At 39.4% G+C, this 26,438-nt stretch overlaps 1 protein-coding gene across 1 annotated transcript in view; it reads right to left on the reverse strand.

Annotated features, from left to right (window-relative positions):
• SLC15A5 (solute carrier family 15 member 5) overlaps positions 1-26,438 on the reverse strand; it is a gene marked incomplete at both ends in the record, with an annotated part of 29,836 nt that overhangs the window by 324 nt on the left and 3,074 nt on the right. Inside the window, 6 exons of the mRNA XM_082280923.1 lie at positions 1,577-1,685; positions 9,725-9,856; positions 14,062-14,250; positions 18,357-18,543; positions 21,072-21,292; positions 23,146-23,315. Coding sequence (XP_082137049.1) covers positions 1,577-1,685; positions 9,725-9,856; positions 14,062-14,250; positions 18,357-18,543; positions 21,072-21,292; positions 23,146-23,315 — 1,008 coding nt within the window. The remainder of the gene's footprint in view (positions 1-1,576; positions 1,686-9,724; positions 9,857-14,061; positions 14,251-18,356; positions 18,544-21,071; positions 21,293-23,145; positions 23,316-26,438) is intronic.

Genomic DNA, 26,438 nt, shown 5'->3' on the forward strand with positions numbered 1-26,438 from the left:
ATGAGAAGTACCAAAGTGAGTGCAGATGTTATCAATACCTGTTCTGTGTCTTTTTAAAAAAAATTAATAATGAACATGCTTCCCCCCCCCCCACCCCGAGAAATTTTAGTGTATCTTCCCTAATTCAGAGTTTTAAAATCTGATTTCCCCCCCCATGTCTAAATCAGTGTTTATCTCAATAGTCCTCACTCTTTTTTCTCCCCTGTGGGTTTTTATTCACCAAAAAATGAAACAATTACGTTTGACTTCAAAAACCATATTTCTTTTATGTTTTGGTTGTCTCATTGAAAAATGAGGTACCGTGAGATTCTGAAGAGAAATGTTGATTTGAAATAAATTTTTTTAAATGTTTGTTTTTCTATTTTTAGGAAGATTGGAGGTCAACAGATTTCCTCATAAAAACATGTTAAGATGTGGTAAAATTTTTTTTTCAGTTTAAACCAATTTTATGTTAATTTTTTGACAACCAAAACCTTTTAGTTTTCAGCAGTAAATGTCACAAATGAAAATTTCAGTTTACAGAAGAACAAAATCCCATTTCATAAGGAGAATACAAAGTACATGCAGGAGAAATGTTTTATTTGCTTAAACGTTTTTTAGCTGCGACCCAGCCCACATTTAAAATAAGGAAATCACATTGGAATAATCCACAAGATGCTACGGTAAACTTTGGTGCTGCAAAGCTGGTGCTCTATGCAGTAGAAAAAGCAATATTTTTGTCAAGAGTTCCAGAAGTGCACTGGCCTTAGAAGTTTTCTATTGCTCTCATCATCACATCCTTGCTTCATCAAGGCTCCTGAAGGATTCACATAGAACTGCCTCCCAAAGCCTAAGAGCCACCTGCACGCGACCCCTCCCACCAGTGGTGGCACAGGCTGCTTTCCCTCCCTCTTCTTGCCTTGAAGGGTTACTTTAACGCTGACAATAGAAAGTTAACTGGGATTAAATGCTCCGGAGTTGTGAGTTCCTTGCATTTCGAAGGCAATACACAGGGATTAAACCTAGGCTCTATAGGTGGCATAAAGCTGCTTCCTGTGAGGGGGCTGAGAAATCCTGTTGGCTCTGGCTGGAAGTTGCTTCCATCCCATGCCCAGTATCAGAAGATATCTGGGGGTTGTTGTGTTGAAACTGCTGCATGCAGCATTAACCTGCAGCGATGTGCTGCTTTCTCACCACCCCTCTGCCTGCTATCCTACACTCAGGATGTGAGCTCATTGAGAGACAGCAATGCTTTCTATAAATCTGCACAAAACCAAGGGCAGCAGAGGTCAGTTCCATGGCCAGTATAGCTTTGGGCTCCCCTCGAAACTCCATGCCAACATATTCACACCCTTCTGTAATGAATATGATGCTCTCCTTTCTTTGAGGCTTTTTATAATAATGAGACTCCTTAAATATTTAAGGCTAATTGCATCAGTCTTTTTTTTTAAACCTCTCCACATTATTCCTGTGAAACCTCTCTCCACATATGATCTATCACTACCAACTCTTTATTACACACTCGTTCACAGAATTTACAAGAACTTCTTCCTGCACCTACAGACAAAACATCAAGCTTTCATTTTCTCACACGTACCTGTGTGCAATGGTCCAGAACCCCAGGGTGTTCACCATCATTAAGGAAGCCAAGAAGAAGAAGAATCTCTCCAATTTACCTTCATGCAGCAAGTGTGGAAACCAGTTGCCTGGTAAAGCAGATATTTGAAGCAGAATTAGTTTGCCTTGCAGCATGAGATCTGGCTCACATGGAAGACACGAAGATAACTTATTGTGAGACACAATCCCCACAGGTGCTCTGACCCTCCCATAGCTATTGATACAGATTTCATTCTCACAGCATCCATTGGGGATTTTTGAGCCCCATGTACTTTTGCTCTTGCTTTGCAGACAGGCAGTAGAGATCTAAAGAAACTAAAGAACTTCCCTAATAAATCTGAAGTGTACTGGAAAACCTAATCCTGCACAGCTACTGCTGTAATGACTGGACCACTTTCTGTCTGTATTGTTTTGTGAACGCAGCTAAATGAAAGTCAACTGTGAACATTTTAGGAAGGGCTAGAATTAAGGTGGTCTGTAGAAATCCTTACTTGCATCTCTCATTCTTTCAATAGTCTCTTCTTAATAAAAATGAAAAAAAAAAAACCCCTAAAACTAAAAACATTAAAAACACTCACTCCATTACCAAGATACTACCTGACAATTTACTTTACCTTTCTTTATAGCTGCCTTTAGCCATGAGTCTGTAAGGTGTCCTTCTCCTTCATTCAGTGTTTATTTACACAAATCAGAGCTTTTTCAACCAGGGTTTTTGGCAATAGTGTCTGGGACATTTTGGCACTCCATTCAGCAGAGGACAGTACCACCTATATGTACATTGAGAAGCTTCCCTGCCTGTCTATTCCTGTGCACTCCAGTTTGTGCTGTAATGGTTTCAGTGTTGCTCACTGGAACCAGTCTGCAAACAAGCTCAGGTGGCAAATAGCTATAGAAATCAAAATGGTTAAAAACAAAGCCAGCCCCGTCAGTCTGCAATTGAAGACAATCAGTACCTGAAGTGCCATAATCAACTACAGCAAAACCATCAAACCGAGGTGAAAAAAAAGTTACAGTAGAAACTGAAGTTACAGAATATCAGAGACCTAGACAGTGCTGTAATGGCTGTTTACACGATTTGGGAATACAGGATATTTATTGCCTTTGAAGAAGGCAGATAGCCTGTTTTCATTAGCAATTAATGAACAAACACAGAGTGTGAAACAGCTGGTGCAGAGAATGTGATGACCACACTCTCCACAGCTCAGGGGGGTTCACAGCAGAGCAGTTCCCACTAACAGCTGGAACATATCAGACATGAGCTTTTTTTTTTTTCCTTAGTTCCATCTAAAAGGAATTCAGTTGTTTTCATGCTCCAAGATCATTCTGTGATGTAAGTAGGAGATTATCAAGAGATTTAGATTAAAAGCACACCTCTGGATCTGAACTACACCAGCATCAATGTGCCCAAAGTCACCTTTCTCTGCTGCATGAAAGTCTGGTATCAAATCCTGCCCATCTAAATAGTGTGGCTATTCACCCCTTGGATGGAGAAAGAAGGAAAACCAGCCTTCTTACCCCAGCAGTATTGTAAAAAACTGATGGTCTTAACAGATCTTTTGGCCACTAATGCCACTTTTACCCACTGAATGCCATCCTCAGATTATTAATATTTTTCTGGTTAGAGACAAAGAGCAGTTCCACAGCGCAGAAGAGACACCAAAGGATTACACCCTGCCAAACACACATTCATGTATTTACATTTTACTCTTCCCTCCACATTTCAGAGTTGTAAACACATTTCTTTTCAGAGCTGTTGCCTTTAGCTCTCCTGGGATTAACAGAGAACGACTGCTGTCAGTGCAGCAGTTTTCCCAAACTCCTCCACAGTTGTCTCCATGCCCTGTTACCTTTGTGCTTGTCACAAAGAAGAACCACCACACCTCTGCCTGCTCCCTTCCTTTTGTAGTGTTATCTCAGAGCCAGTTTTAAAAATCTATCATCTTACACTGTAAGTGACTGAGCTCCTAGGTGCTGTAACTTCATTTTAGTAGCTTGTAAACTTTTACTGTCATAATTCACAATCAAGTAGTTTTTCATTTTGCATCCCCCAGGGCCCAATAGAAGGCAGAGAGAGAGCATGTGGATGTGATGAAAGAGAAAACATGCACGGGGGTCTGCACTGCAGCTTGCCAAAGCAGAGCTCACATTGTCTGCTGGGTTATTCACCTTGGCTGGGCTAACTACAGGAGCAGCAGGAGCTTCCTAATGGAATGGCATCAACAGTGGAACCTGAACAGAAAACATACTTAAAAAAATTAATAAAAACCATTTTGCTGCTTCTGAGCTTCAAAGGTCCATTTGCACCATCCTCTGTCTTATCACTGATAAAGGCACCAGATAAAAGCACTGGAACTGGGGCTTGTTGGTTCTATGAGGGTAGGAGGGCAGCCCAGCAAGCAGGAGATCTGGATTCTACTCCCGCTACACCATGGGTCTCCTCCACGGCCTGGGCCAAAGATCCTTGCTCTGCCTCCTCCCTGCTTCTTTCAGGAATTGCCAGTGTTTAAACAGGGAGGCCAGGACAATGACAGAGAGCCTCTGGTAAATCGAGATGAGCAACAGCAAGGCAGGGACAAAATCAGATAGGATATGGCAAGGCTCCAGCTGCCATAGGGCACACTTTTCCCTCTAGTTTCCTGCTCTGTCCAAAGCAAGGGGTAAGATCAAGGCTTCCTTTTCCTTTCAGAGAGGGACAGCAGGGTTTGTTAGGGGTAGGCCTTCCTCTACAGAGGAACAAGGATGGCAGCAGCCTAAGGTTATCCAGACTATAATCCTTCCAATACACATTCTAATATATCAGTGGATGCAGCAAAAATTAATATAACCATTTCCTACTTTCAGCCAAAAAAAAATTACTTCTCACTCTTTTTTCTTTCGTTAATTTTCCTTTTTATTTTTTTTTTTCCCATGAAAGAGGGGATAAACCTGGACTACATTTACTTCTACTTATACTCACTTCACAGAGAATCCTCTCTTCTGCTTGCAGGAAGCCTTGAGAGAAGAGTCATCTGTGCTAAAACATCACCCACGTGTTTCAGGCACCAAAACTCCCTTTAGATGCTTTCACCCCGACCCTACTAACACCTCCCACAAGCTGTCTGCAGACTCCAGCACCCTCCACTGACTGCCTTGGGGGTTCATACTTAGAGGATCTTACTCTCAGCCATGAACATCAGGGACCCCCTGGGCCAGTCTGTTTGGTTTTGCTGGACTTTCCAACCCTGGGCACCGCTGTGTTTGAAGAGTCCAGCACCTTCCCATCCTCGACTCAGCATGCAATATGCAACAATTCACTTTCCCCCAAAAGAGACTGCCTTTGGGCTCTGTGCATCCTTTACTTTTCTATGGAGATTGCCAACAGAAGTGGCAATTACAAGGCTGGTTTGTCACACAGATAATTGCTCACTGGGAATTAACTTTCCACAACGAGCTCCTGATTTTCATTTTTATACCAACAATAGAAATACTTCGTAGCATGAATCACCACAAAGAAACAGAAATTTCCTTTAGGTGTATTATTTTAAACAGACTTTTTCTACTGGTTAGAGGTGAATTGGTTATGTATTTTACAGCAAATTTAGAACAAGTTAGAAAATGAAGTCTAGGCAGAATCAGTTCCTCAAGTCTGCTCTACAATCATGGAAATAAAGCTCCTGGTAAAATTTCACTGACATTTTGGAGTCCTATCAATTTTGCATCAAAATCACTCAGTTAGTTCAAGAAGAAGGAATATTATGCAATACCAAGAGGAAACAACTGATCCTCCTAAAACAGACGCAGGTGGTGGTGAAGCAGAGATTAGGACATGGACAAAAACCTTCCTGGGCTGTTTCTGGTGGATGACTGACAGCAAGAAGCTGCTGACAGCAGCAGCCATCAAAGAAAACCTGAAAAGGGCTGTAAGCCAGTCTTTGACAAATATTAGTGCACACAAGATATCTGCTACTGTGGTGGCACCCTCAGAGAGCTCAAGGGAAAGTTGCACAGGGAGGCATCCAGGATTTTTCGCTGAATAACTCTATCCTATTTTATTATGAGGAAAACCTTGAAGAAAAAACAAGTCAGTCATATGACAGAAGTTACTTTACCCTGTACCATTCCTGTATTTTTGCAGCTATCCTGAAACCCATGCTATGACTATAGAAAACATTTAATTCATGTTTTAGAAAAGGCTTGTATTGCCTTCCTTCATTTCATCAACTTAGCGGGCATATATTTAGTGTTTAATCATATCCAAATTAAAGTCTCACTCTGCCTCTAATCCCTATTAGCTAAGTAGGCACCAGTGGACACCACCATCTGGACTGCAAGAAATATCCTTTAGCTTTATCATCTTTGGTATTTAGAATCACACAAGACTAAAATGAAAAAAAAAAAAAATCAACAAAAAAAACCCCAACAAAACCCAACCCAAAAAGCCCAACAAACCCAAACCACAAAAAAACCACCAACGATCCTCTAACTGCAAGCAGGAAATCTGTGTCTGGGGCAGTTTCCTTCCTCTGACCTTTTTTAATTTATTTCTTTCTTACATATTTATATTAATATTTTTAGAGAAATATATTCTGAAATGATTGGCATAGGAGGACAGGTTTTGTCTTGCATCTTCTTCCGTTAAAATGTTAGGAGAGGTAAGAGATCCAAAAGAAAGCAGTTTCCCAGCTTGTACTGAAAATATCACTGTCACCCATCATCTGTTTGCACTCGTCAGATTTTTAAAAAAAGTCTTATTTTATCATATTCACACCATCCTCCATAGATGCGTTAAAAATGATTAATGCAGCTTTGACTGTGACTGATATCTGATCAACTTTGCCAATAAAAACCCAAATAAAATTCTAAACTAGTGACATAAAATAGGATATAAAAATGTTTAAATTTTGTCAACACCCTCTGTGCTCCAACATTTCAAAATACACACTGGAGGATCTACTTCGCTGCAGGAACATAGAAAACATGGTCTCAATTGCTTAGAGATGGGAGAACCAGAAATAGTCTTGGCTCAGGTTTTAGTGATACAGGAACCATGGGACAAGACAAAAGCATTCATAGCTTGTATTAAGAGTCACTTACCAAGCCTTGTTAAAGCTTACAGAACCATTTCATGAACACTATCCTCTCTTTCAGCTAAAGAGAAAGAACTTGCTCTTCCAATATAAATAAATTAGCAAATTAGCTGAGCTTATTTTTAGGAAGAAAAACAAAAAAGGGTTCTGGCTGGTTTGCTTTACTTCCAGTTCCATAAATTGTCCAGATACCAAATATTTACAAGCTCTTTAAACAGATCTGAAAAAATACCAAATGTGACCAATAATAAAGCTTAATTTGTGTCATTGGACTGTAATTTGACCTAAGAGAGGTCACAAATTTGTTCCCTACAGCAGTGTCATCTTTAGAGGGATCATTAGGCAACCACTAGGTATTAATAAATTAAAAAATATATATTATTTGGTTGACTGCCATGAGCACCAAAGTCCACTGTAAGAAGCACAATTGGAAAAAATACAGATGGAACAAAAGATTAGTGTGTATAATGTTTCTTACTGAACTAGGAGAAAACCAAAACTGAGCCTAAAATGAGCTTTTTGTTTTGGTATAGTCTATGCCCACCTACAAAAGTCTGATCCCAAATCTACTTTGATTTAGGAGTCAGCAGGACAAGAGCCTGGCATGAGCAGAGGAGCATTATAACACAAATGAATTTACAGGAATGTCACCATCATTTGCAAGCTGTGATTTGAATGGATTGTGGTAACTTGGAATAATTAATCTTATTCAAGCAAGGAACACTGGGAAAGAGACATCCAGCAAGATCCCAATTATTTTTAAAAATAAAAAGTGAGAGCCCAGTAATATGTTGTTTACATATTAACAGGGCAAGTAATCCCTAACACTCTTCTAACTAGAGCAACAGAGCAATCACTGAGCATTTTTCACTTTACTCTCCCTGAAGCTTTTCAAGTTTTGCAGAGGACTTTTCCTCCTTAGCAGTAGTCATTCCCGTTACAGCACCTGAATCTGAATACGGACTTTCACTGATTCCCTTGGAAATTTCACAGTGACTTTTGCTCAGGATAATGGTGCAGTTAATTCCACCTACAGGAACAGCAGGTCTGACAACATTAAACAAAGACAAGTTATAGCTTTGGGGGAGAAAAAAAAAAAAAAAGCTAAGTTGAGAAGTTTGCCACCCAACTTTCTAAGAGTGAAGAATATTTTAGCCAGGAAATTTTTCAGTTTGCTCAAAAATCTTGAGCAAAAGGGTTTAGAACATTACAACTGCAGCCGGTGGAGAATTTAGAGAGTTCAGCCTTCTTGGTCTCAGCCAGGAGAAGAACTTGTAATCTCTGTTAAAACAGTATTTCTGGCAAGAAAAGAACGTTTGCTTTTTTGAATCAATTAAATGATTTCATACAGACTCACAGAAAAATAATTAATCACCTTGATAGAAAACCAGACAAAAATCTACTGAATTGCAAACCAAATGCAAAAATTGGTTTCCTCTATCACTTTGTATAGAAATACTCTGTAAAGAAATTAATTACATAATAGTGACACAACATAGACAAAATATTTTGGTGCTGACATTATGCTTAATTATTTTATAATTAATTATTTTATAATTTAATTATTTCCAAAGTCAAATTGCAGTAAAATATGTCAGTTTTACTAAACATTGCAATCTCAAATTAATAGTTTTCATATTTTGGGAGGAAAGAAAAAAGTCAGCAACACAGTCTGTCTTAAACCGTTTGTTTCATTGAACCCATATTGCACTGAACTCAGTAATGAAAAACAGCCTTTTCCACTGGGGGATATTTGAGGAGATCACTTCTCCACACTGAATGCCTTGGTGCTTAATAGCTCTTTGCCCGATTCATTTGTGTAAACATTCCTGGTTTTTACCCATCTCCAGGTGATGTTTTCGTACCTCGTGATAAAATTTTAATTGAATTTTTAACTGAAAAACAGTACTGCATGTCAAAGCATCATTTGTTTGTTCAGATCTTGCAAGTAGGAATAAAAATTTCTTGTCACACTTTCAAAACACCCACTTTCACTTGTTTTTAAGTTACATGATTCTTTACACAGGAAAGAAAAGGGCCCAAAACTTAACCCTAAACAGTCACAAAATCCTGCAGCCATGGCAATTGCAATGGTGTCATGCATTAGGGCCAGCAGTTGTGGTCTTTAAAGAACAGTTCTCTGTAACAGTTCCACCAGAGCTTATTGATAGCACATTAAGAAATATTCCTTCAGCACGTGGGACTATTGCAAATTTATGAACAAAGGGAGACTCTTGTCCCTCAGTTCAAGAACTCAAGTGCTTCACTTGTTAAATTTACTTGTGAAACGAGTCTGTTCTGTATTGAACAAAGATTCATCAGCAAAGGAAAAATGACTTTAAGAAATTCCTGGCTTTTCTTGAAAGTCAATAACCCAGGAAAAACTCCAGTTCAGGGCTTACACTAAATACACCTCAACAGAAGGCTGAAGTGAATCCGAAATAACTCCTTTGGAAACAGGAAGTTTTCCGGGAATTGCAGCATGCATCTGCGAAAGGGCAAGCCCTCAGTGGGACCGTACTGTCACAGAATCTGGATCTTCCAACAGCTGGGCAAAGGCAGAGGTGTAAAGAAGGCAGGAGAGAACTGATCCAGGAGAATGAGCTCCCCAGACAAGTTTGAAACCCTCAACCCAACCTCATTTTCCCTACAGCCCAGTGGGACAGACAGAAGGGAATATTCTCCATTCTTTAAAGCACCAATCTTGCTCTGGAGGCCAGAGGCTTCCATGTAAGTGTGAATATCATGAATGTACTTCTTCATGAACACAAAAGGTGCTTCCTAGCCAATTTATTTTCAGTCTTCCAGAACGGAAGTAGAGAGATTGGACAGGAGGACTTCCTGCAAGATGCCATCCTCTAATTACTCCGACTATCAAAACTAAGATGACTCATTAAAATTGGATGAATACAGCTGGAAGGCTATTTCCTATCTTAATTCCATCTTAATTGTGAGAGCAAATCAATAAAACTTTGGCATCCCTTTTAATTCTGCTGCCTGATTCTCCAAATCAATAATATTAGAAAACTGCTCAGGAACACCCGTCATGAGCATACTCTTACCTTGAGTGCCTGTGTGGGCTGTCTGAACAAAGAAAGCTCCCATAAAGCAGCCAGCTCCATTAAAGAGAGCTAAAAAATGCATGGAAATCCCTCTCATTCTTTCAGGCACAAGCCGGAATGAAAGTAAGGAACCTTAGAAAGGAAGCAGATACAGTTACAAGTTAAAAAAGGAAAAAAAAAAAGCTAAGTGTTGGTAGAACATCGATAACAAAAACCAAACAAAATCATCAAAGCATCTCTATTAGTGAATTTCCATATTTTATACAGAGAATGTACTTGCTGCAGAAGAGCAATCAGATGTGTTAGTATGCACCCTATAACCTGCTTAAATGAATATCTGTCATAAACCACCCCCATCCAACTATCCACATTCCACAGGTACACCAAGATCTTTCCCCCAGACAGTTGCTTGCACCTTTTAAATCCTCAGGCATAAGCAAGAGCAGAGAAACACCACCATGGTCAGTAAGCATGAAGACAGTGGATGTGATATTTAACTGCAGAACAGCAGGACCTTCTATCCCAGAGCCAGTGCAGCACAGCCATTGTTTGGAAGCAAATACCTCCAAAATCTAGAGCTCTGCCTTAATTTGGACAGTTAGCTTGCTTTACCTTAAGGCTGGACAATGCTTCTCGTCCCCAGAGTGCAACCCCCAGGCTCACTGGCTCATTTTTAAGACATCAATCTTCACTTTCTTGCCAGAAGCCTAAACCAGAAGCAGCAACAGCTTTGGTGGTGAGGGGAAGCTGTAGCATGCTGTTGTAGCATGGATGACTATAAATTATCCCACCAGCTGTAATTTGGCTGTAACAGCAAGACTTTATGGTAGCTGTTCTTTTCGTGCAATTTTCACTGATCATCAAAAACTTTTGTTTCCTAATTTCACTCCTTAAGTTCTCATCCACACTTTTTCTCCCAAAACCAGAGTTTCCCCACCTGCTTTATTTGTTGAATTAGAATGCCCTCCAGCTTGAAAAACTTGCCAGCAGAGGATCCTATTTGGACACTGAGTTGCCTGAAGCACCTCTGAATACAAATGAAACTTTGCAATCACCACCTTTCACCATTTTTAATTCGGATGTCCAAATGAGAGCTTTGAAAACACATGAAAGAAAAAATACCACAGACAGTGTTTTCTTCCTCATTCACAATAGGAACCAGAACCCTGAGGTCAAGAGAAAGCAGGTGAGCCTGGGACACCATCTGTAGCAAGTCTGAAGCATTGAACAGCTAATCTAAGACATTAACAGACTTTAAAGTTTCTGGTTGTTCCTCCTTTCTAAAAGCAGGGGTGCAAAACATGCATCTTGGTCAAATTCAGCCTGGGTAATTGCATCCTACTTACCTAAATTGCCCCTGCTGTTTCAATAGCCTACTCCAATCCTCCCTTTCCCCACGGTGCTGCTAGGAACTATTAAACAGCTGCTGCATTTCCCCCTGGAAGCTACTGCATTTCATCGGTGGCTGAAGCCATCCCCAATATATCCTCTAACTAACAGAGCTGCAGTTTCCTGGTTTAAACCAAGCTAGGGCTACAAATTCAGCCTGTCAAAGGCTCGTGAGAACTTTGTAGCACTGTGGAGGAGAGCAATACAATTGTTTTATGTTATTTTTAAGACTTCCTTAGTGGTAGAGGAATGTTGAAGGCAGATATACTTCTAAGAGATGCTCATGCCACTTGAAGCAGGTGATTGTTCAAATCACCTACCAATAAGATAATGAAACATATTGTATAAACACAGTTCTAATAGAATAGCTTGGGTTGGAAGGGACTTTAAAGATCACCCAGTTCCAATCCCACTGCTGTGGGCAAGGACACCTCCCGCAAAACAAGGCTACTCAGAGCCCAACCTGGCCTTGAACACTGCCAGGGATGGGAGAGTCACAGCTTCTCTGGGTAACCTGTGCCGGTGCCTCACCACTCTCACAGTAAAGAATTTTCCTCCTGATAACTAATCTAAACCTACTCTCAGTTTGAAGCCATTCCCCTTTGTCCTGTCACTACATGCCCTTGTAAATAATCTCTCTCCATCTTTCTTGTAGGCTCTTGTCAAGTACTGAAATGACACAATTAGGTCACATTGAAGCCTTGTCTTTTCCAGGCTGAACAATCCCAATAAGAGGTCTTAATGAAGACAGAGAGTTCAATGTGCCAAATCTAACTTCTCTAACCAAGCTCTTCAGAAATGAGGAATCTTCTTTCTTCCCTCTGCTTAAGAGTGAACATTTCCCTGTTCAGCTTGGATCATGTACTTTCAGGTCCAGTAAATTATTATGATAATTGAATTTGACCTTCTGCATAAGAAAGGCAGTAAAGCATCAGGAAAGGTGAAAGAGCTCTGTAAGTGTCTAGGCTGTCATTAACATCCATGGCGATCCACTGAACAGCTCCTGAACAGCAATTCCATTCAAATTGACGTGGAAAGCTAGAGCTCAGATCAGCAGCCTGAATGCAGAGGCTTGGTACTGCTGGAGATGATTCAGTGGACCTCAGCCACCTGCACCGGGCTGCCTGACACAGTGCAAGACCTGGGGGAAAACCAGGCTCTTTGTCCAGCAGCAGCTGGAGGTCACAGAAGGCAGAGAGCCTGCTTGCCCTGCCTGCACAGCCGAGACACTCCACGACAAACAGGGCCAGACAACAATTTGTGGGCAAGGGAACAGAAGCCTTCTTCCCCATCAGCTAAGCAATATGCTATTTCAGGCACCTCCCTTCAGCTTTTTATATGCAAGTCTCACGTTCAGACTTAGTCCCATTTAGCTGGGGCTTTAAGTCACACCTCTCACTGCAGCTCTAAGCACGATGCTTAATCTCTACTTAAATGGGGAAGGACAGCTTTTCTTCCTAAGAAATTCTAACCACAATCCTTTAAAAAGATCTTAAAAAAAAAAAAAAAAAGGGACGAAAACCGCCAAGATGGAGTTTTATGTCTTTTCTAAAGGCTAATGTAATCTTCCAGTCATTGGACTCCAGTTGTGTCCCAGTGTGCTAGATTAAAAAGCCTTATTCTACCAGCAATATTCTTCTCATGCTTTTGCATGAGAAGACTGTAAGCAAGTCACCTCCTAACCTCTTTTTTGTTAAGCTAAACAGAGAAGGTCACAGTTTTCAGTTACACTTAGCCTGTAACCTAGAAACCAAATTACCTGCCTAGAAACCTGTCTCAGTTAAGTACTTGAGAGCTATCAGATGAAGAGGCATTATGAAAGTGCTAAGTATTTAAAACTAGGGAAAATTACCTTTTTAGTGACAGACTGTGACCCACAGCTCTCAGTAGTCTCAGAGTATAAGAATGAAGCTGAGACACTGAAGTTATTTCCTACTCTTAAATAAACACCTGAACATTTCTGGGGTTGTACTAGAACAAGAGACTCAACCCATAGAATTAAATGCCTGCAGAGATCAGCCCATCAAGTACTTTACCTATGTCTCTAAGTGAATGTTGCTTAGATTATTTTTATAATACTAACTTTTTTTTTAAAGCTCTGCAAGGTAAAAACACTGGTAAGCACTCTGCATGCTCCTCAGAAGAAAATAAGCCTCAAAAATGTCAGTGTAGACACAGAAAAGTAAATTATGGAAAGCAGAAAATGTTCACACTCACAATCAAGAGTATATGTGGATATACATAGTGCATGGATGGCAGGCACAAGCTGAGCTCTGCCTGTGCTCTGAAAAACAGAGGTGTTTATCTCTGGCTCCATGTCACAAGCTAGGACATGATGATCTGTGGAGGCATGTTCTCATGACTCCTGATTGGAGCAGTAACAAAAATCTGGCAGCTGCCTACACCATTCTCTAGGTTAACCTGTCACTGTTACCTGCCCACATATGCTCTGTGCCAGTGAAAAACACGTAACAATTCTATTAGCTGGGCCCACAAATGAAAGGTGTTAAATTGCTTCACCTTGCTCTGACTGTGGCCTTTACGGTGGTCACAGAGCATAACCCCAGCTCAGCTCTCATGTGCATTTCTGTTCCATCTCAAAATCATCACAGGGGAGCTCAGGTCAGAAGGGACCTAAGGAGCTCATCCAGTCCAGCCCCCGCCTGCAGCAGGTTCAGCTCCAAGACCAAACGAGGGGTTGTGCCCCCCAGGGGCCCGACTGGACCGTGCTGCCTTCCAGTTAATCTGGAACATCACTGCTCATCCTGAGCTACAGCCAGCAAGACAAATTATGCTTCTCTGAAACAGGTAAAGCACAGATCTGCTCATTAAGCCCGTGGAAAAGAGCCAGGGATAAAATATCAGATGCCGGTAATTATTTTTAGGAAACTGATATAGTTCTCTGAGAATCGGGACACTCTTGCTTTAGCCAATTTGATTTTACTTACAGGAGGGAGTTACCAAGGCTTCAGCCACTCCAAGCAGGATGTACTGAGGAGCTAAGTGGAAGCAAGGCATGGAGGAGACCAGGAGAACCTCCTCGGAGAGCGTCTGCTCCACCTGAGGGAAGCGCTTTCGGTGCATTTCAGAGAAGCCAGCAACCATCACAGAAAGTGCAGCAGATAAGTGACCTACAACTGGGTAAATAGCACAGAAAGCATTCACCAAGGCTGTGGTTACAGTATCATCATGGGTTTAGAGTAAAGAAAAGTCCTAAGAAATGCAAAAGAAGCTTCCTAGCCCCATCCCAAATCATTTTTTCTGAACATCTAAACATGAATAAAGAGTGCTTGCCATATATATATGGCAAAAGGACACCAGCTCAGCACAGAGACAATTTTAGAGTGCAGAATAAAAGAGAGGAAGAAGTTTTCTGAAGACTGAAATCAGAAAGGAGAACTTTTTACTTCTATTCTTGAAGATTGAGGGAGAAAAGGAAGGAGACAAGAAAGAAAAGGCAAACATCCTTCCAGATACTACAAGAGAATGGGTAGGAACAACACTATCAGGCAGCAGGGAATTCTTCCAAAATTCAGATGTATTAAAACTACCCCACAATTCACCCATCACATAGAGGGTACTATTAAAATATATTATTTTATATTTTTTGGTGTTGACAGTATGAAACGGTTGTATCCTCTCAAAAAAGAAAAACAAAGCAAGAAATGCTTCCAAGTAAGTCTCTGAACATGAATTATCTATATTTCTCTCAGTTTGAGCTCCCATTAATTTTGACTAAATTTCTTATTTGTCAGCATTTCTAAGCCATAATGTGAGGAGAATTTGGTTGCTTTCGACAGTGTTGGCTCAAATGCTTGGACTATGTTTTTCTCACAAAGCCTTCATGCTAATTGTTGCACTTACTAGATTAAACATCAACAGTCAAAAGCTTTTGTTTCGTATTTATAACATATACACACTTTGTCTTTTTTACTGTCAGGACAGAAGAGATATAAAACCTCATGTAGCTAAGTGGCCTTAGCCTTGTTATGTTTTTGCAGCCTCTGTTTCTTCTCTCAGCACCAAGCTCTCACACCCTTCCTCTAGCTCAGTTTTCCTCTGTGTTCACAGCTTTAAATATCCTATCCCCACTGCCTAACCTGAACCTGGGAAGCTGTTTAGGCTCCTCTAGTGCTTAATGAGAATATCGATGAATTATTGCTTGAAAATTGATGACAGGAGGGAATTCAACAGTGTTTTCTAGCCAATGCACCTTATCAAAACCAGGTATAAAGCCCTCAAGGAGCTTCTTGTAGTCATCCAAAGCAAGAGTTCTCCTAGTGAAAAATTATGTTGGTACTAAAGGAACCTCCAGCAGTTCAGTATTCCTAGCAGTGCTATACTTGAAGCATTTGCCTTACTAAAAGCCAAGACATTTCAGAAAAAGTAACCTATGAGTGCCCAAAAATTTCTACTTTTTTTTTTTCCTTTTTTCCTCCCAAGATTTTATGTGGCAGAAGAAGAAACCAAGACCCTTGGAACTTTGGTTTTTGCCTTTACTCTTCTCCCTTCAGTCCTCTTTAAAACAAGTGTGTCAGAATAACTGTCTGAGGCTTTGATTTATAGGACAACAGGCTGTTTTGTTAACATTTAGGGGTGATTGTGCAACAGGGTTGTTTATGTTATCTAGAGACTAAGGTTGTATTGGACCTAAGTCCTGATCTCGCATCCTGAGTAATGGAAGTCAAAAGCTTTCCTGTTCAAAGTAGAATGTGCTCAGGGAGAAATGGCAATCAACCTCCAAATCACCTCAAATCAGACTGAGGGCTTGCTTTTGTGTGCTGTACTGAGAGCTGTTCTCCATATCAATCACGGATGGAGTAAATCCAAGACTAAGACAACATCCCAGTATAATCAGGCATGAAGAATATTACAGAAAGAACTTCTATGCCTTAGGTATTTCATCTAGAGCCTCTTTCCTGTAGCTGATGGACAACTATTCAGCAGACACACGAGTTCAGTTCTCTCCTGAATCTTCTACATTACTGACCAAATAACACAGGAAAAAAACACATAAAAAAAACTCCAAACCAAACCCTCAACAAACAAAAACCCCACAAATATACAACTGGGAGACTGGAGAAGCTTTAAGTCTATCAAATACTCACATTTTTCATAAATAAGTCCAGATACTCACTGTATTTGGGACACAATCTAAATTCATGTTAAGATTTTAATGTTTTTTAGGTCACATCTAATTTATGAATAAACCAACAGCTATAGAGAGTAACAGATTACAGTTTTTATGTAGACACTTAATACAGAGCAATCAGGTATTTCAGTTCAACATTGTCTACGTGGTTCATCCTTGAAAACTGTTACTCTTAACATACTGAAAATTTCCAGAAAACTATTTAAAATTTCTTCTTCTTACAAGAGTTGAATTAAAATATAGTTATAGGCTGGCTTAACACCAACTGCCTATTTATACTTCCAATTTTGTTGCTGAAAATAATTGAGAACCTAATTAACTGTTGGCAAAAATATTGGCACTTAGAGGTCTACCATACTTGCAGGTGCAGTCATATACTTGGATATCTAAAGCCATTGCCTGTACTCACAGGTATTTTTATGCCTCAGGTAGTTTATCACCCCTAACAGGAGGCTATTTTGATAAATGAACCTATTAAGAATAAACCACTGCATATATTCTACTGCTGTTCAACATAACAGGATAGAACATTAATACTAACTTGAAATTTCCATGGTTTAAAGGAAAATGATTATCTGAATGTGCTTTTTGTGTTTTAATGGAGATGTTATTTTAAAAACTAGGCTAATTGCAACCTGCTGTGTATATGCTTCTGGTTTGTATAAAACTTAATAACACTCTTAATTAGGCTAATTTAGTCAGATTAATACCTCTGTGTGTGTCAGTACTCACTGTGCTGCCTGCCATGGGGCACTGAATTAATAGCAGCACACTGAGAAAATAGCGGTTTATAAATATTTTCATCTGAGGTTTGCAATGCAGACTGGAAGATAAAAAATGTAGGAAGTTTAATGAGAGTATCTATGAAAGGGAATAGTTTTAAGTGAATATGGAATGGAAGATGCTTTTCTGCTGGTACTACATGTAGCTGATGCCTGAAGAGTGTTGCAGAGGATCCCACCAGATCCTAGAACACAAGAGGTTTGGGGGTAATGAAAAAAAAAATAAATAAAAGAAACCACATCAGTGTCAGGAGAAGGCAGCCCAACTCTTATTAAAGTTATCATTGCTTCTAGGCTATGAATTTCTCTGAAACAAGTGTCAGTCTACAACAGGGAAGACTTCTTTTTACCACTCCTGTGAGAAAGAGGTAACAACTTCACCTTTGGAGGTCCCTTTTTGTCGTGACTGAGTGTACAATGAGGATTTTACTAATGAGAATACTAATCACTTGAGCAATTATCTCATGTTAGATATTCTAATGAAAACTCTAGTGCTGGGGAGGAAGGCTGTAACCTCTCCAAGTAACCTTCCACCTGTGAAATATTCAGCCTGTTCAATGGGAACAGCAGCCAGTGATACACACCCATTTGTTTTGCACAGTTTTCTGCATGTTTTCTTTTGCTCCTCCATTCTAAAAACTCCTATTGCACATAGAGAATTAGCCTAGATACTTTTATTTCATTTATGACACAACTTCAGAGCCTGGACGAAACTGTACTAATGGTAATACCGTTTCCCTCTTATGAGCTGCAGTCCTAACAACAACGCACTTATAGCGTAAAAATCACAGCAAAACAAAACCTCTATTCATAACTGAGTTATCTGAATCCAGACTCCTCATTTTGAGCAACACATTTCTCCAGTATCAGAGAGCAACTAACTGAAGGAATTTTTACTTTCTAAAAAAGTCTTTGATTGTAAATTAACTTTCCAAAAGGCGATGGATAAAGAAATATATTGAAGATAACCAAGTCAAAATAATTCTCAGGCATAAATAGTTAATACTGCTTCTCCCCAATACCAATTCCTTTGGATGATCCCTAGTGCCTCAAAATTTTTATTGGTCAGAGGAATCTGTCCTACACAAAACCTTTACATTTTTCCTTACTATCTAGTAAGTGTTTTCAGGACTGGTTTTTTCCAATAATTCCTTTGATACATATTTACTTCTGAGCATCATACCAAAACAAGTCCATCTTAACATTTATAGTCAGATATAATTGTCTAGGATCATCCATCACACTGAAATTTCTTTCAAAAAACAGAAGACATATTAAAACTGTATAAACACATGTATTTTATACATACCAATGTAAATTGTTGGAGAATGTCCATTGTCCTTGGAGCTAAAGAGCCATGAGTTAATGCATTCCAAAATAGGAACAAGAATCAGTAGTGGCACGATGCTTATCACATTCATTGCTGCAACTGGCAAGACAAATCCACTGAAGTGCAAGTTGGAATTCATGGTTTGGAGATAATATCCTGAAGGAATCTGTATTGAAGGATAAAACCACAATCCATGGATAAGATTTTCACTATATTTGGAAATGTCTCCAAGTTTTTCCTTCTGAAGGAGTCACATTAAACCAAATACCTGCTGGCAAAAAAGGAATGATCATTCATGAATAAAGCCTTTCAGAGAGTGACAATACTGTTCTCTGCCAGAACATAACATTTCCCTTTTATAACATTTTCTCCTATATTTTACAGATTAAGCAACAGTCTAAGTTTCTTTGATCACCTCTGATTAGAGCCATCAGCCAATATACTAAATGGTTCCACCCCATACTTCAGTCACTTCACCCAGACAGTGTTTAACAGAAGAGAATCTTAAAATAGCAAAATGCAGAGTGATTTTATTTCAGAATTGCAAGGCACAGTGTGATTTTGGACTTATGATTGTGTGCTCAAGGTAGGACTCATTCTTAAGAGCACTTTCCAAGCTACAGGGAAGGAAGATTTGGGTACAGCCTTAGAACCAGCTTCATGCAACTCACAGCCAGAGCACCTATAGAGGACTTCCTTTTACTTGGGGGAATGGAAAGCCAAAGACAAAAAGAAGCAGATGAGGAACATCCCTATGGCAGTCAACAGGGTACACAATTAAGTAGATTTATAAGGCTCTCTCACTACAAAAGCAAACAATTCCTCCTGCTTGTGTGAGGCTACCCAGAAGAGCTGTTGAGTTTATTAAAAAGTGTAAAATCAAAATCCTGGTGGCTTCTACCAACAGATTTACAGATTTTTCAGTGGGTTTTTTTGTTTGTTTTTCTGGGTTTTGAGAAAGGTTGATTAACTAATTTCATGTGCAGCAGGGAACCATAATCCACTCTGTTTTACAGGCTGGGAAACTCCAGCTCGAGCAATTCACAGAGTACAGTCATGACAGAACTCAATGTAGAACTGGATTCTTTACTCTGTTTTTACTGAGTTCTGGATTCCTGCAGCATCCTGCACACTCTTCGCTATGACCAGTAATTTCAACCTCAGGCAGGATATTGCTGCTTTATAGCTGTCTGAAATTAATGTATCATTATTAACTGAGCTCATGCAGGGTTACTCACCAATGTTATAGTCAGCCCTACCCACCATGAGTCTGTTCAGTGCTCAAGAACTATTCAAATGCTAGCTCTTAACAAAAATATTTTTCACCTACATTCCACCTCCAAAAGGAAATACAAATTGTAAAAGGGAGAATAAATAGCAACCAAGTTATGTATGTTAAAACAGAGTCAAATTTAGTTGATTCCTTTTTTCCAATGCCTATTGCAAATAAGAATTGACTTCTTAATAGGAATTAAAGTATCATCAACATGAATCACAGGCACTGAAAGCTTTAAATTTAATGTGAAGAAAATACTATTAATCTTTACAAAAGAGATACTGATCTATCTCAGTTTGAAAAAGGGCCTCAAACTTATTGGAAATTCTGCCAAAGGATTAATTTCTTTCAGCAGTGGAAAGACATCTATATTTTCTAGATAAATACTTCATAATAAACTTGATAAATGATAATAACTGTTTAATTTTCATCTGGTCACTAATGCACAACCTTGGTCACGCATGTGTGTTTGTTGGTTTGGAATTTTTTTTTTTTTGTTTGTTTGTTTTCTTGGGATTTTTTTGTGCTTTTGAGGGGAGGGGAGGAACTGGGGAGAGAAGAGGAGAAAGAACGAGGCAGATGGATGGGAACATAGAATGATGGCAACAGGAAGTGTCAGTGAAACAGTATACGCCACGTATTTGTAAGAATTTCCTTAAGCAGCATTTTAACACCAATGACTAAAAATGCATTTCCAAGCCAGCTCATAAACTTGTTATTCCAGTTGCCAAAGGGTAAGCTACCTCCAACTCCTGCTTAGCCAGGATCATCCAGGCAGAAAGGAATCTGAAGGAATCATGTCAGCTTAAGGAGCTTCTTGACACATTTACATTTATATCTCACACACACACACAAGTGAAAAGAACCACACAGCCTGACAGAGGGGCTGTGAAAGGACTGCTGCTTTCCCCAAATGGAAACCCACCCACTTCCACTGTAGGTACAACAGCCACACAATCCTGTCAAAACAGTAGGAGAAACATGCAATCAAAACAGCAAATAAAGATTTTCTACCTCTCCCCAAAAGTGATTGAACACTTAGGAAGTTGGGAAATTACATTTTTCGGGAATGCTAAGCCTAAGGCTCAGTGTTGATAACTGGCACAGCAGTATGAGGAGCACAGGACTCTCACACAAGATGGTTCAGCCAGTAAAAAGGTTCCAAGAAAGGAGTAACAAGCACTCACACAAGCTTCTTAATGAGTCTTGACCAAGTCAATGAGTCTTGCCCAAGCCAATTTTCATTATTTGAGGAGATCAGAGGCTATAGCAGGGTATATTTTTAGGCAATTAAAACTACTCTGCAAGGTTGCTCAGCTGGCAAAGCCACAGTTAGAAAAAAGCACACCTAGAGACACGGTATTAAACAATGTGTCACGGTCTGTTGTGAGATCTTTGTTTAAAAGCTGTGCACCCACCTGCATAATGCATGTTCTGTACAGAATCTGGAAAGTAAACAACGGGAAGAGTCTGGCAAGTGACTTTGTGCCTTCCACCTGAGTCTCACTGTACTGACCACCGTGGTTTTCCTTGGCATGGTCCAGCCAGTTGGTCACGCCTGTGCTAAAGTAGCGATACCGCACACAGCACGCTTTCAGGGCACTACAAATGACCCCAAAAGTCGTCAGCAGGGAACTGTCTGCAAACAATCAGAGAAATTAGACATTGGTTTGTTTTTGCCTGCTGCCAAAAAAACAAGACGAGACAAAACACTTTGGGAGGGAAAATATAAGCTGGTATACTCGCCTTTCTGTGTTTTTAGGGAGGGGAAAGGTAATAACAGTCTGGATTTATTTAAAAACTTTTTTTTTTTTTAACCCAATTGGTTGACAACCTAATTGTTACAAAAGCAATCCTGTCCAACAGCCACCAGAAAAGAGTGCCTTTTATTACCAGTTATTTAACACAGCACAATGTGTTTCTCTGGTTGAGCAGGTAAAGTATTAATTTCCTTTGTTTTTTCTTTCAATTTATTGAATGTATGTTGAAGTCCAGTGGCAAGGGAAGGGCAGCAGCAAAGTGAGAAGGAAAAGGAGTTTAAAAAAAGTTGAGGAATTAAGAGAATTTTCATGGATGAATTTCAAAGCCAGAATTATCATCTCAGGTGTTCCAAGTAGTATGCAGGACAGAAGAGGAGTTTCCACTCTACTACTTGGCATTTTAAAACTTGTTCACTAGGTTCAGGAATTGCTAACTTGGTAAGAAATAGAAGTAGAATGAGCACCAAACTGTTAGCATCAGGCTTGAGAATGCAGGTTCATTTACCTTTGGCAAATGACCATCCATGCAAATAGGGGTTATGGCACTTCTCTGCTTTTCTGAGTGCTGAAGCACTACACTAAGTTGGGTATCTATAAATAAATACTTCCCAAAAGCCAAGGCGAACTAAGATTGCAGAATGAAAATATCTCCCTACTATCTCTGATGTGGAAATTGTTTCCTAGAAATATCCATTGACACCTACTGGAAGCACTTGCTTTAAAGTACTAAGTAAAGGCATTTTATTAGGTAAACTAATATTTCAAACTCCCTGGCTGTGTAGTATTAACCTGCAGACTGTTGCCACTATGGAATAAAATCTGAGATAGCATATCAAAATCTGAAAACACAGAGCTGGTAGAGTTTTTATTGTACTCTAGGACTGTACTAGGCAACTATTCTCACCACTCATTGTAATTGATGTTTAAGTTTCAGACCTAGAAAATTTTAAGATCAACTCTGAAGACTAAAAGACAAAAAAGTGCAGAATTCCAGAGTGACTTGACTAAGAAGCTAACCAGAAAACAAGTAGGACTTGGGGCTCTTCTCAAAGCAGAGCTAGTTTCAGAAGTAAATACAAGGTAACAGAACATTTGATATCAGCTCAATTCATTGACAGAGCTTGTAATGAAATGTTTTAAGTTAGAGAAATGTTATTTTGCTTTGCCCTACACTAGAGATTGGACATTCACAGAAAGGGAATAAGAAGCAGTAATGTGGAGTTACTGCTCTGCAAGGGTTTGAACCCAGTCAGGCTTGAAATTAGAATATGGAGTGCCCCATGACAAGCCCAGCAGAGAGCTCAACAAAGCAGCAGCATGGCTGTGCCCTGGCTCATCTGACCTGGTCTCAAAGATGGTCATGGCCACCTCCTTTCCTCTGGGATGTAAGGGGTTGGGCAGACAAAAGGTTGAACCAAATGTGACAAAATCAATTCCACCAGCTGCACACCTCTTCCTGCATAGGCAAAGGCTGTGCCACGTGCCCTGACATGACAGAAAACATACACGAGTTTCCCAGACACTGCTTCCCACTTTTACAGCCTACCCAGAATCTCCAGGTTTGTCTTTGCAGAGGATATAATTTCTCACATGCAGATTTTGGAGGGCTAAAACCCAAGGATCTCCAACCAAACAGGGCAGAGTTATGAAAGAAATAGTTTAGATATGCAAGTTGATTTCTTCTGTGAAAGTAGTCTCTAAAGATATTTCCTAAGACAGAGTTGCCTCTTACCTGTTTTGGGTTTGTAAATCATTTCACCCCGAACCATGTGAACTGTGATCATACCCATAAGCCCAGACACAAATGGGATGAGAAAGCCAAGGTTCCTGGCCACAGACTGCTGGATGTAAGAAATGCTGACAAAGACAACTGCTGAGTTCAAGTTAACCAGCCAATGAAACCTGGTACACAGAGACAAGAGAGAGAAAAGCTGAGAGGCTGAATAATATAAAAGCCTGTACAGAAGATTAAAACATCCAATTAAAGGCATGGTTAAGTATAGTAATCATGGACAGCATCAGTACCATGCACACATTAACACAGCAATTAAAACAGATTTTCACTCAAATGTCTCAGCTCCAAGAGGTATATGATTAAAGTAAGTGTACTAAGGCAGTAGAGCTGAACAAATTATCAGTGTAGTACTGGAAATATTCTAGTGGGTGACATTAATTAAATACATCAACATTTACCATTTACACATTTAATATCTGGCAACAAGCTTTGTGTATGAAATATCATCAAATCATATGTTTCAAGTTTAAGAGAGAAATGTCTTAATGCCACCACCCCTTCGTTAAGAAACATTAAATGTTAAAAAATGTAAGAAATATTAAAATTTGATTTATCAGTTACTAGTTGCAAGGCTCAGTTTGAATTTTTGTTGGCTTCTGGAATATCTTGGTAAGGAGGTTCCCCAACACAGTTTTCTCTTAGACTGTAATTGGTAGTAGAGGTGCTTCCCAAGTCCTGAGCCCCTCCTAATCACAGAAGATATTCAAAGGATAAATCCCATACACTTGGAAGCAGGTGGCATACCACTAGTGATAGATCTACTGCAGTTTGGAACCCCTGAAAATAGCACAATAATTGAGCAGTACTGCCCCGGTGTGTCAAAGATTACAGTTTGAAACAACTGCAAGAAGAGAATCCTTTGCCTTTGCTGAAGCCATTTTCATTTAAAGGTGAAATACACATCGATACATAATTGTACAGCTTAATACATACTACTGTAAGAAGCCAAGCTCCTTTTCTAGTTCAGTGTAACTTCTGCCTCATGCATGCTATTTGAACTTGAGTATTTGGGCTAACGAATCTAGAATTGTCTACAGTGACAAGAGATTTGGAATTAAGTTACTTGATGATGATACAGTTGGAGGGATTTTGTGCATAAAAATATTGACCCATTCAACTAAGGCTTTTAAAAAAATATAACTACGTGATTAATTTAACTAGAACTTGTGTAGAAGTTTTCAATCAATTCTTAAGTGACAATTTTTAAGTTAGAAGCTTCAGTGGCTGTTTTCCAAACTTTCCAAAGAAAGTAGGTAGCCTGAGCTACCTGAAGTCCTGACATTCTTCATGACTATGAGTGTTTGACTGGAAATAGGAGCATCCAAAGAAAACCCTGGAGTACAGGAGAGCACTTTCATTTTTCGCTGCTGAGTAGCAATGTACTTTAAGACTGAAATGTAAAGTAAAATGTAAAAAATGAGAAGAAAAAAACCCCAACCAATGTGTTTAGCAATCCCTATGGCCAAAACATGAAAGATGAACTAACCTCAACACACATATGAGAATTCTGGGCTGTGCTCATATCATACTGACAGCAGCAGATAGGTATTCGGGCCTTCATTACCTAAAGAGTCTCAGAGCTCACATCAGGGCATAGCAGATTTTGTTAGATACATCAAACTGAATATCCTGTCCAGCTCTGCAGGGAAGAGCTCCTTCCTGAAGCTTCAGCACTCTGAGATCTTTTCACAATGAGAGCCAAAAACCAACTTGAGAGGTTCATTTCAAGAATGCAGACCAGATAAAAACTTAAAAGCTACTGTGACGAGCCTACATAAACCTAATGATTTCCTTAAATCATTTTACAGAAATGTATTTGTTGTGAAAACTTTAAAGTAGTAACATCCAGGTGATTCTTATTGAAAAGCATTGTTTATGTTTATACATCTTTGTAGGAGGAGGTCAGTTTTTTCAGAATGACTGTGGAGTTCTCTGCAAAAACAAAGTGGGGGAGAAAATCCCAAAGAAGTAGAAAGAGTCTTTAAAAAGTCAAAGCAAAGTGTTTTGAGGAAAATGGCAGAAATTGATCTGCAATACACGGAAACAAAAAAGAGAGTGAGGATGGAAAACATCATTGGTTCCATGTTCTCGGCAGTTTTTTTTTTGCAGCAAGTCTGCAAGACAAGATACAGCTCTGCTAACTCTCACCCCTCATCTAGATTGTACCCTTAGCTCTCATTCCCTGCCCCAACAAACAGAATGTATTTCTCCTGCTGCAAAATAGTACCAGTCCATAATCTTAACCTTGGAAAAATTTAATCCAACAGAATCCAAGTTACTTCTTCACTTAGAATTGGTATATTCTATTTATGAGGTCAGAGCCATAGTACATAGTGCACATTAGAACCAAGCCCTAAGATGTGCAAAGCAATCTTCTTGAAGGATTGAATTAGAAAACAGGTAATTACCAGGACTTTTAACCCAATCTTTAATTCAGTAATTCTGATTGTTTAAACAGAACTTGGCCAAGACCAGACTCAAACTCATCAAGAGTATGCCATCTCATTTTATATCATTTTAAAATTCAATCCCACAACAAACACCCACCAAGAGAGACAAGGCTACTGAGGAAAAATGATTATATTCTGAGGGCTTTAATGAGATTAAAAATGCTTAGAATGAACCCCTCATTTTTCTAAATTTTGAGGTTACATTCCAACGGCTCCTCCTTGGGTGCCAGTGCAAAAATTAAATTTTTTGGCATCAGACATGTGCCTTTCTTGATATTTCCAAAGTTCCAAGAACTTACCCATTTGGATTCCCCCAAGGAACTTTTTATTCATATTATATCTCCTTTGTAATCAACACTGAGAAATGCCACTTTGATTAAACACAATTCTGAATGGCTAAGACCACTGTACAATAAACTCTCCAGAGCTATCTTTCAGAACAACTGATTGCTCTCCAGTCTTAATTCCCCAGAGTCTTATTTAATCAAAATGATGTTGCTAATTAAGGATTAAAACTCAGAATAGAGTAAAAAAGAAGGATTTTTTTTCTCTTCTCTCCTATGGGCAGGTCAAGGAGGCAGAATCTGCTCTAGGGAACTAAGCATCTCATCCACCTTTGGTAAAGCTACTTTATTCACTGAAGTTTGGATTTAATTCAAAACTCTTTGATATTAACATAATTGGAAGAAAAAAGAATAGCCAGGAAAGATACCCCCAAAGGAGGAAAGATCTGATTCACCAAGATCTTCACTGATTCTTCAGCATTGCATTGTTAATATG

Source organism: Coloeus monedula (genome assembly GCF_965178545.1).
Source record: "Coloeus monedula genome assembly, chromosome: 4".
Classification (NCBI taxonomy): domain Eukaryota; kingdom Metazoa; phylum Chordata; class Aves; order Passeriformes; family Corvidae; genus Coloeus; species Coloeus monedula.